The sequence below is a fragment of the Garra rufa genome, chromosome 14, assembly GCF_049309525.1.
Source record: "Garra rufa chromosome 14, GarRuf1.0, whole genome shotgun sequence".
NCBI lineage: Eukaryota > Metazoa > Chordata > Actinopteri > Cypriniformes > Cyprinidae > Garra > Garra rufa.
The window spans coordinates 34,197,599-34,209,366 of record NC_133374.1 but is presented as its reverse complement, the minus strand read 5'-3'; the positions used below and the strand labels follow the sequence as shown (position 1 = coordinate 34,209,366).

Below are 11,768 nucleotides of genomic sequence, written 5' to 3'. Positions count from 1 at the left end.
GTTAATTTAAGACATAACTGACAAGAGTTTACATGAATAATCACCAAGCCCCTCATTTTGAAATATTTTTGCATTTTTGTATTTGACCGTTTAGGTGCGCACCTTGAGAGAAAAAAAAAAAGAACTTTCATGTCCGTGTTCCGCTCCGTCTCTGAGCGCATTAAGGACAGCGCAAGTTTTCTTACGTGCTATTAAAAACACAACATCAAAGAAACATTAATAAATCAAGCACGTCCCATTTTATGAAAGTCACCTTACATGATTTAGCTGATTTGCATGTGAAATTTGGCTTTTATGGAGGAGTGAAAGCGCACCACTGGTAAAAGTGCAGAATGGGGCGCAATAATCGTTTCATCTCGATTACTGCATTTTCATGATCGTTTGAAGCAGAAATCGAAACCGAATTTCGATTAATTGCACAGCCCTAATATATATATATATATATATGTATATGTGTATATGTATATGTATGTCAGTCAGCTATAAGCATTTTGAATAGAAAGAGAGTGACTGGTGAGATTCTTTTAGAATGTTTAGAATGTGATTTTTTTTTACAGAAGAATTCATTTTATTCACAGCATTCCAGGCTTCAACCCAGAGGTCCTCTCATGGAAACACCCCAAAGTCATATGCTGAAGAGGTATAGCACATATACCCCTAATTATTTCTCTGAATGTCTTAGGCCAGGCGTCAGGGTGTCGGCCTAAATTTGACCAGTGTATATGTTCTCCTCTTTTCCCAAATAATTTGCAGACACATCACATATCCTTCTAGCAATCATATAGCATACACACACACACAGAAAAAAACTTTTTTCAACATAGGTGCAAAATCATAAAGCACATTATTCACTCAAGCATACTTTATTAGTCTCTTTCTCACAAACAATAATTTTAGCTTCTTTGCATTCTCACAATTTATATTTGTGATTCAAGCTGTGTGGTATGTTTATTATATTTTATCTTGTTTAACAAAGACCAAATCCATTAATTTTTTAAATTGTAGCTTTTGCCTGCTGAGTGGTGCTTTAACCACAAGTTGTCAGGTGAACGCATCAAAGCGCAAAGAAAGAAAATGATAGGCTTCTAAAAATCACCTTCATAAAATGTAACACTGTCCCAAAATAATGATCTGCATTCGTAGATATTTTTAAAAACAGAAATTACATACCATGATGCTACAACAGGCACAAGATGTATGCAAATATCACAGAATTAGCTTCAGAAACACTGAACATGCTGCTTTCTGTGCCATGCTTGCTTGCTTCCTCATTAATGGTCTCATAGTTTGACTACTTACTGAAACCTAAGATTCTTTAGTGGTAACAATACACTCCCTGCCTGGTGTGCTTACACATCGCTCAGAATTTTAAGACTATCCATCTACTTTAGAATCTGGGGGAAGCAGAAGCACTGTCTCTGTAACAGGCCTGCGAAAAAGGGTAAAAGCTCCTGGTTTGATGATTTTGACCTCATTCTGACGTACTGTCCCGTCTTGGCTATAGAAAGTCTGCGTTACCAGTCCAAGAGGCCATTCATTCTGTGGTACTTGACTGTTCTTAAGGAGGACAACAATTCCTGGTCTTACATTTGGATGGACGACCTGCCATTTTTGGCATGCCTGTAGAGTTGGTAGGAATTGCTTCCGCCATCAGAATGTGTTGGAAAGGTGTTGAACTTGCTGCTAGCACTTGTACAGGTCTGCAACTCCAACTTTTGTAAAGGAAGAACTGCCGGGGTTACTATGAACGACTTATCCGGGTCTGTTGTCACGGGAACAGGCCTGGCATTGATAATGGGTGCGACTTCTGCCATGAAAGTCTCCAGCACCTCGTGGGTAAGTTTGTCTTTTAGCTGGAGGAATGTGGAGTCAAGAAATCATCTTGCAAGTCCAGTCATTCTTTCCCATGTTCCACCGCAATGTCAATGTTTAAAGGAACCTTAAAGTCCTTACATGCGCTGACAAAATTTGTGCCCCGGTCTAAACAAATCTGTTTGACAGGTCCACGCACAGCAAGAAAACACCTAAAAGCATTGATGAAGCTGGATGTGTCGAGGGATTTTTATAACTTCAATATGACAGCTCCTGTACTTATACATGTAAAAATTACAGCCCACTTCTTGCTGTGAAAAAACCTTCTCTCGTCTGACGTCAGGAGACACTCCAAGGACCAAACACACGTATCTGTAAAGGGAGGGTCTGTTGAGAGATGATCTGCTGGAAAGCTAGCCATTTTTTTTTTCTCTGAGCCATCTGCAAGTTTCACACTGATATATGATGTTGCTCACCCTACATTTCCCACTAACTATCCATAAACCGGATACACGGACAGCTCCCTCATTAAATTGATGGCCTTGATGGTGGATATGCTCATGGTGGTGTCTAATGAGCAAAGTAGTAATGTGGTGCTTTCAAGGAATTATAAAAGGCATCTCATTCTGATTGAGGCTTGATCGGTGGAGATGACCTCCTCAGAAGACCTTGCGCATCAATGAATGGATTCCAGAATATGAAGAGGACTTCTTTTTGGAATCCTCTTCATGCTTTTAAATACATTTGATCTCTTGACCATAAATTTCCTCTTGTGCCGCACAGATGATGATGGCTGAAGCTTTATTGGATTCCTGCACTGTGAATTCTGCTTTACAGTGATGCCAGCCCTTACAAGCACTGTTTCTCTTCTCAGTTGTTTCGAAATGGTTAGCTACAGTGGGGCAAATAAGTATTTGATACACTGCCGATTTTTCAAGTTTTCCTTACAAAGAATGGAAAAATCTGTAATTTTCATCATGGGTACACCTCAACTGTGAGAGACAGAATCTAAATGAAAAATCCAGAAAATCACATTGTATGATTAATTTCCATTTTATTGCATGAAATAAGTATTTGATCACCTACAAACCAGCAAGAATTCTGTCTCTCACAGACCTGTTAGATCTTGCCTCGTGGAGTATCAGTGATCCTGAGAAAGGTTGATGAAAGGTTCCTGGTTAATGACCTGAAGAGAGCTGGGACCACAGTCTCAACGGTTACCATTAGTAACACACTACACTGTCATGGATTAAAATCCTGCAGCATGTGCAGGAAGAAAGTTTTTTAAGAAAGTTTGGCTTTCCCCATTTCAAAACCAATGTGATTACTCCCTGCAGTTTCTGTGACTTTTAGATACATCACTGCAGCAATAGCTTTGGTTGATGCATCAGAATAGACACACAGTTCCCTCCTGACAGCTGCCGATGGTGAAGTCTCAGTATAGGCCCTGGGGATGGAAAGACTGGAAAGCTCCGACAGGGAAACTCTCCACAAGGTCCAAGCTCCATCCATTTCTTGTGCAGTGGAGCATCCCAGTCACCGTTCACAGAAGTAAGTTCTCTCAGAATAGCCTTGCCTTGGATTGTCATCAGGGTCAACATGGAAATTGTCAGTTTGAACAGACTGATGTAGACAATGTATTGCCACTGCAGGCGAGAGGCTGTTACCGAAGATGCGGACCCTCATGCGATAATACACAGTGTCTTTGGAAAGGTCATTGTCCTGGAATTTAAAAAAAAAAAAAAAAAAAAAAAAAAACGTAGTTTTTGTCTTCTTCCCTTACTTTTAGGGCACCGCCGGAGGGAACACTACCCAGCGGTTCTATGTACATTACAGCACCTAAAATGGCTTAATTTGCACACAAATGCAGTGTCCACGGAAAGCCTGTGTAGGCCCTGTCAAATAAGTTACAGCTGTCACTTGCCCACCAGTAACTTATTTGACAGGGCATCCATAGGCGTTTCGTGGCGACAAGATAATAAGTCATATTTCATAAGTACAGTGGTTTTATGGACAAATTTCTAAAGTACACTACTCAGGGAACACTACCCAGCAGATATAAGTACATTACAGCACCTAAAATGGCTTAATTTGCACACAAATGCAGTGTCCACGGAAAGCCTGTGTAGGCCCCGTCAAATAAGTTACAGCTGTCACTTGCCCACCAGTAACTTATTTGACAGGGCATCCATAGGCGTTTCGTGGACGACAAGATAAGTCATATTTCATAAGTACAGTGGTTTCATGGACAAATTTCTAAAGTACACTACTCAGGGAACACTACCCAGCAGATATAAGTACATTACAGCACCTAAAATGGCTTAATTTGCATACAAATGCATTGTCCACGGAAAGCCTGCAGAGGCCCCGTCAAATAAGTTGCACGTGTCACTTTCTGATGGTGGAATTTCGGTAATTTCACCACATATGGTGAACGCCCATGTGTAACTTATTTGACTGGGCCTCCATAGGCGTTCCGTGGACGATACTGTAATAAGTCATATTTCATAACAACAGTGGTTTTGTGGACAAATTTCTAAAGTACAGTGCTCAGGGAACACTACCCAGAAGATCTATGTACATTACAGCACCTAAAATGGCTTAATTTGCATACAAATGCATTGTCCACGGAAAGCCTGTGTTGGCCCTGTCAAATAAGTTGCACGTGGGCATTTCCTGCATGACTCGACAAAATCGCAGGAAGCGCCCACGAATGGAGGCCTACACAATGGGACAAGTTGCACGTGTCAGTGGCTCCCGTCCGGCTCCCGGGGGCCCGAGGAGCCTCAAATTTCACAGGAAGTTGCGTCACTCGGCCCTCGGCGACATACCATGAGGGCTAGGCCCGGAGATGCCCGAAAATATATTTCTTTGCTCTTCATACAACTCTCTGTCTCCTATAGATCCCTATGGGGAAAGGGCCTTTAAGGCAGTTGCCTTCTCGGTTCCCAGAAGCATCTAGGGCCACGAAACTCCGGGGCCCGTTTTTTAATTTGCATAAAAATGCACTGTCCACGAACAGCCTGTGGACGCCCTGTCAAATAAGTTACAGGTGTCATGCACCATATGTGGTGAAATACTCGAAAATCCAACTCGAAATCCAATGTGACGTGAGGTCTACAATACAGACGTGATCTGTATTCCTGAAACTCTGGCCCCTGAGCGGGGGGCCCCTAGGCTACCACAGTCCCGAATTTGGAGTTCCTGTGACCTTTTGACCCCTCTATACCCAACATCCCACGTGCAACTTAATCAATGGAGATTCACAGGTGGTAAATAAGTTACAGGTGTCACTTGACAATGCATTAATAGGCAAGTATTTTAGTTTGCAATGATATTATTATGCAAAACATACATTACTTCACTCAGGAAACAACGTATGACAAGTTCATATACATTACACCTCATCATTTTGCCTATTTACCTTGAAAAAGGTCTGTCCACGGAAAGCCTGCAGAGGCCCCGTCAAATAAGTTACAGCTGTCACTTTCTGATGGTGGATTTTCGGTAATTTCACCGCATATGGTGAACGCCCATATGTAACTTATTTGACGGGACCTCCGTAGGTTTTCCATGGACAATGCATTAAAAGCCTACTATTTAAGATTGTAATGATTCTAATGCTGAACTCAGGAAGCAGTCACCAAACTTGGTGCCAAATTACACCCGCCAGAGACATAACCGATGACACAGGCCCCGAGTCCCTACGCCTCCGGGGGCCAGAGATACGGACCACCATATTTTCAAGGGCCAAATTGAAGGAAGAGGCCTAGAGGCTCTGAACTGGTCTCGATCGATAGCCCTCCCAGGGCCCTCACCGACGACGCTAGCCCCGGGTCCCTACTCCCCCGGCGGAGAGAGAGCCCCCCAAAGCCCAAAACTCCGAAATTGTTACCGGCTATAACTCGGCCGAACCGTGGCCAAACCGCACCAAATTCGGGGCCAAATTAGACCCGCCAGAGACCTAACCAATGACACAGGCCTGTAGCAGGGATAACTACATATAATTTATAATTTAGCTCAAAGGGAATCGAATATGATTCAATAGGGAATTTGAACAGAATCGTTTTTTTTTTTTTTTACGGCTGTTCCAGAGTCGACCCGCGATTCATTCACAAGCCGTGTAACAGAAACTCTGCAATGGATATTACTATCCAGAATATAGTGAAAACACTATATATTAGCACAGTAGCAAAATCAGCAGTTTAAGACATTAACTTGTAAGCACAAAACACAAGATACTTATCTTTCTAATAAAAATATGAATTTATTGGATAAACCTAACACATACAAACTAATCTAACATAAACACACGCATTCACACAGGTTGCAGAAAGAGAAAGTGAGGAAAGAATGAGTTTAAAGGAATGAAAATATGAAGTCCCAAGTTTATAGCAATATGTGCAATTGCTTAGACCTAAACAACCATCAATCACTTAATTAACCCTCGTATTGAGTCTCTCAAAGAGGTTATTAAACTTTATATCAAAATGCACCAGTTCAGTGAGAATCTGGAAGTTGTACTTGCGTTGCCTTTTGTATCGAGGGGATTCCTTTCGTGCGTCGGGTTTTCCCGAGGTTGCTGATTGGTTGGTGGTCGGTCAATGTGATGTCTTCTTGGGCGTTGGCTGGATATGCAAGTTGTGCGCTGTTAAAGTTCAGGTCCGCGAAGACGTTTGGGTCGGTCGCGGCTTGCACAAACTTAACTAGAAAACGAAACTCTCAACGGAAAGAAATAAAAAGAATTAAAGTAAAAGACAGAAGTGTAATGATCTCCTCATGTTTCCTTTAGAGGAGCGTCTGGCATGCAGGCCAGGCAACGTCGAGACGCGGCGGCGCGAAGCACAAAGATTAAGACAGAGGGTTGTAAGGGGGGAGAGCGTAAGAGCGAGAAGAGAGGGTGTGATGGGGTTTTAAACTCAGCTTTTGGACACATCCCAAAATGGTGTCTTGACCAATTAAAACAATGTCCTAACTAGGTTGCTGTTTGTTTCCCCTCCCAAACCATAAATCACAATGTTATCTTATTAGTCCCGTGATCCCAAATTCCCGCTCTTTGCAGAGATAAAGTTGGACATGATTTCTATAACAAGACTATAATACATTTTGCAAAGAATTGAATTACAGGAACATTTTGAGAATGCGATTTCAAACTCAGGCATATCAAACACAAGTATAAACCATCAAACTATTCAATAGTTATCAAAAAGGGACATACACAATAAGTGATTAAAACATAATAGGCAAATGTATGGGTTACATATATGAATAGGAAATTATGACATAGAAATGATGAGTTGCTCCTAAGTTCTTTAGCACATTTTAGGCGCATATGTACATCAATGGGCAGTTTCCTGTGCCATTCTGTGGACGTAAAGATGTATTCTGTGAGGGTCTGTTCTCTGAGCTGGAAGTCAAAAGGTTAGGGAAAGAATTTCAGTCTTTTGTCCTTGTGTGGCGGAGACCATCCACCAAACTCAAATGACTCAACTCATGCGATGTTCATGATGTGCATTTCTTTGACAGTTAATCTTGGTTACTTGCTCCAAATTTGACATTCTCCTTCTTCGAAGGATTTGATTATGAAGAAGTGTCTTTTGTGTTAATATTGCGAGTTTCGTAGTTAGTTAGGTTTGCTTCAGGCTGGCGGTCTGGCGCCAGGCTATCAAACGTCAGATTTATGACGGGGCCTCCTGTGGAATTTGTGGCGTTTGAGGTTGTAGAAGTGTTTTTACTTCTAATCGAATCTCCCAAATTGTTTGATTCGCGCTGATATCCTACAGGCCCCAAGTTCCTACGCCTCCGGGGGTCAGAGATACGGACCCCCATATTTTCAGGGGCCAAATTGAAGGAAGAGGCCTAGAGGCTCCCAATTGGGCTCGATCGATAACGCAGGTCACGAGTCCCTATTCCCCCGGGGACCGGAGATAGAGCCCCCCAAAGCCCCAAAGTCCAAGAATTTGACCGGCCACCACTCGGCCGAATCGAGGCCGAACCACACCAAACTCGGGGCTCTGTTAGACCCGCGGGAGACCTAACCGACGACACCGGCCATGAGCCGCTGCTCTTCTGGGGGCCCGAGATATGGACCCTTTTGTCCTGCTGCCCGCAAAACACCTACAAAATGAATGGGATAAGTTACGTGTTAGCGGCCCCCGTCCAGCTCCGGGGGGTCCTAGGGGCCCCAAACTTCACGTCCTGGTAGCATTGGGCTCCCCGAACACCATACAGTGCAGACAAGCATCTACCCTGAACGAAAAGTAGTTTTTGCATCTTCGGCATAAAATCGCTCACACAGGCCTCCTTCTACACGTATCTTTTAAGACCCTCTTGAATGAACTTTGCCTATGTGAAAAGTTTTTTGAACTGCAAAAACACATGCTTAGAAAGGATCTAGAATCCCAAAACTCTGGCCCCAGAGTCGGGGGCCCCTATGCTACCACCGTACCAAAATTTGATGTCCTGTGACCTTTTGACCCCTGAATACCCAACGTCCCACTTGCAACTTATTCAATGGAAATTTCACAGGTGGTTCGTGGTCGGGGGTCATGAGTTTCGGCCAATTGGTCAGATACGGACACGGAACTCCAGAAGCCGTCCCGGGGGGCCGCGGCGTGACCCTAGTGCCGATTTCGGGGCGATCTGAGCTTTCTGTTCCACTGAACTGCAGAAACACGTGCTTAGAAGGGATCAAGAATCCTGAAACTCTGGCCCCAAAGTCAAGGGCCCCTAGGCTACCCCTGTACCAAATTTTGATGTCCTGTGACTTTTTGACCCTTGTATACCCAACGTCCCACTTGCAACTTATTCAATGGAAATTTCACAGGTGGTTCGCGGTCGGGGGGGGGATGGGTTTCGGCCAATCGGGCAGATACGGACACGGAACTCCGGACACCGTCCCGGGGGTCCGCGGCGTGACCCGTGTGCCGATTTCGGGGCGATCGGGCCTTTGTGTCCTGCTGCCCGCAAAACACCTACAAAATGAATGGGATAAGTTACACGTGTCAGCGGCCCCCGTCCAGCTCCGGGGGGTCCTAGGGGCCCCAAACTTCACGTCCTGGTAGCATTGGGCTCCCCGAACACCATATAGTGCAGACAAGCATCTACCCTGAACGAAAAGTAGTTTTTGCATCTTCGGCATAAAATCGCTCACACAGGCCTCCTTCTACTCGTATCTTTTAAGACCCTCTTGAATGAACTTTGCTGATGTGAAAAGTTTTTTGAACTGCAAAAACACATGCTTAGAAAGGATCTAGAATCCCGAAACTCTGGCCCCAGAGTCGGGGGCCCCTAGGCTACCACCGTACCTAATTTTGATGTCCTGTGACCTTTTGAACCCTGAATACCCAACGTCCCACCTGCAACTTATTCAATGGAAATTTCACAGGTGGTTTGTGGTCGGGGGGCATGAGTTTCGGCCAATTGGGCAGATACGGACACGGAACTCCGGAAGCCGTCCCGGGGGGCCGCGGTGTGACCCTAGTGCCGATTTCGGGGCGATGTGAGCTTTCTGTTCCACTGAACTGCAGAAACACGTGCTTAGAAAGGATCAAGAATCCCGAAACTCTGGCCCCAGAGTCAAGGGCCCCTAGGCTACCCCCGTATCAAATTTTGATGTCCTGTGACCTTTTGACCCCTAAATACCCAACGTCCCACTTGCAACTTATTCAATGGAAATTTCACAGGTGGTTCATGGTCGGGGGGCATGAGTTTCGGCCAATTGGGCAGATACGGACACGGAACTCCGGACGCTGTCCCGGGGGGCCACGGCATGACCGGTGTGCCAATTTTGGGGCGATCGGACCTTTCTGTCCCGCTGAACTGCAGAAACACATGCTTAGAAGTGACCTAGAATACCGAAACTCTCACCCCAGAGTGAAGGGCCCCTAGGCTACCACCGTATCAAATTTTGATGTCCTGTGACCTTTTGACCCCTCAATACCCAGCATCCCACTTGCAACTTATTCAATGGAAATTTCATGGGTGGTTTGTGGTCAAGGGGGTCCGAGGGGCCTCAAACTTGAGGTCCCTGTGAATTCTGGGTGGACACTGTCAGGAGAGACATTTCAGAGTTTACGAGGAGGACCATAGGTATTTAGGGTCAAAATAAGCATCCCGTGGCACTGAGGAAGACTTTGGTCAAGTTTAGGTGGTTAGGGGTCAAAATAGGCGTTTCGTGGCACCGAGGAAGACTATGGTCAAGTTTAGGTGGTTAGGGGTCAAAATAGGCGTTCCGTGGCACTGAGGAAGACTTTGGTCAAGTTTAGGTGGTTAGGGGTCAAAATAGGCGTTCTGTGGCACTGAGGAAGACTATGGTCGAGATTAGGTGGTTAGGGGTCAAAATAGGCGTTCCGTGGCACTGAGGAAGACTATGGTCAAGTTTAGGTGGTTAGGGGTCGAAATAGGCGTTCCGTGGCACTGAGGAAGACTATGGTCAAGATTAGGTGGTTAGAGGTCGAAGTAGGCGTTCCGTGGCACTGAGAAAGACTATGGTCAAGTTTAGGTGTTTTGGGGTCGAAATAGGCTTTCCGTGGCACTGAGGAAGGCTTTGGTCAAGTTTAGGTGGTTAGTGGGCGAAATAGGCTTTTCGTGGCACTGAGGAAGGCTTTGGTCAAGTTTAGGTGGTTAGTGGGTGAAATAGGCGTTCCGTGGCACTGAGGAAGACTGTGGTGTAGATTACGGCCAATCTGATGGATTTACCAGCTTTTTCGCAAAACGTCCACACCACCATTGAAATAAGCGGCTCGTGTCGTCCATAAAGTGAACACGGTCCCACGCCCCAACTATGCGTCCAATGGCAACTTATTTGAATTGAAAAATTCCCACGAACCACCTAGATTCCCTTACTAAAAAAAGTACAACATCTGTAAAGGCAATGGCTTCTTTTTTGAAGCAGATCAGTACTCCCACCAGTGTGTTGTTCAGGTCAGGCCCAGTTAAAAGCACATCACTGAGATATACCACTGTGTTGGGCACTAGAATCAAAAACTACTCTGATTTGGTTAGATTTTGGTACACTCCGAATGTTGGCGGGTACCATTGTACTTTTTTTTTTCGCTCAGAGGAGGAGCTAACTCGGCATGGCCATTTTCAAATATCTTGTCCATGAAGCTGAGGAAGGTTCTCATGTTGCAGGCTTCCTTTCAAGGTTGCGCTTGAGAGACATAAGACATAAGCACATTTCAGAGCTTAAGGCCTGTTGTTGGGGAGGCTTGGACGTGTACTCTTAAAGGGTACCCACCTGTTGTTTGAATCTTTTCGTAGACCTTCATCCATGATTTCATGAAAGAGGTGTCCTGAATAGAAGGAGCTACTTGGTTGTCATCTTTGGTTTACTTAAACACGTTTGGTTCTATGGTACTTGTGTGGAAGGTTCTTATTGTCAGTGGTTATTGTCCTCCCAGATCCAACTTGTGACCATAGAGTAGGTTGCATGGGTCATTCACCTGTTTATGGACTCTTATAATGTGTCGACATAAGAGAAGCATATCTGAGGCTTGTGGGTCCTGTTCTGGGATGAAGTGTGCCACCAACTTTAGATGTGTATGACTGTGAGCCACATCAGGTTGGAATCTCGTGTCTATTATCAGGTATGTCATTGCATTCTGTAAGGCTTGGCAATGGGATGTGAACCGTTCCAGCCAGAGATTCCACCTCATAGCCCACTGGCCCTTCTTCCAGCTGACTCCTTTACTCCCACGCGTGTTCTCAATATGTAAGGAGCACTCTGACTTTGTTCACTGAACACTTTAAAAGACTGAATGAACCAGTGACCTGTTGCTCTGTTCATCCGGAATTGTATGTAGTTTCACTGCCTTGTCTCTACAGCCTGCTGGAAAAACTTCTACAAGGCATATTTTAGAGCAAGATCAGTCTGCTTGAGGTTTCCCACAGACTTCTATGCATTTACTGGTGAATTGAGATTGAGGTGACATTTCCTCCTCCTCCCCACCGTG

At 44.7% G+C, this 11,768-nt stretch overlaps 1 protein-coding gene across 1 annotated transcript in view; it reads left to right on the top strand.

The window, feature by feature from the left end:
• Positions 1–11,768, top strand: part of mre11a (MRE11 homolog A, double strand break repair nuclease) — a 154,478-nt gene that overhangs the window by 102,609 nt on the left and 40,101 nt on the right. The window contains exon 14 of the mRNA XM_073817793.1: positions 579–640. Coding sequence (XP_073673894.1) covers positions 579–640 — 62 coding nt within the window. The remainder of the gene's footprint in view (positions 1–578; positions 641–11,768) is intronic.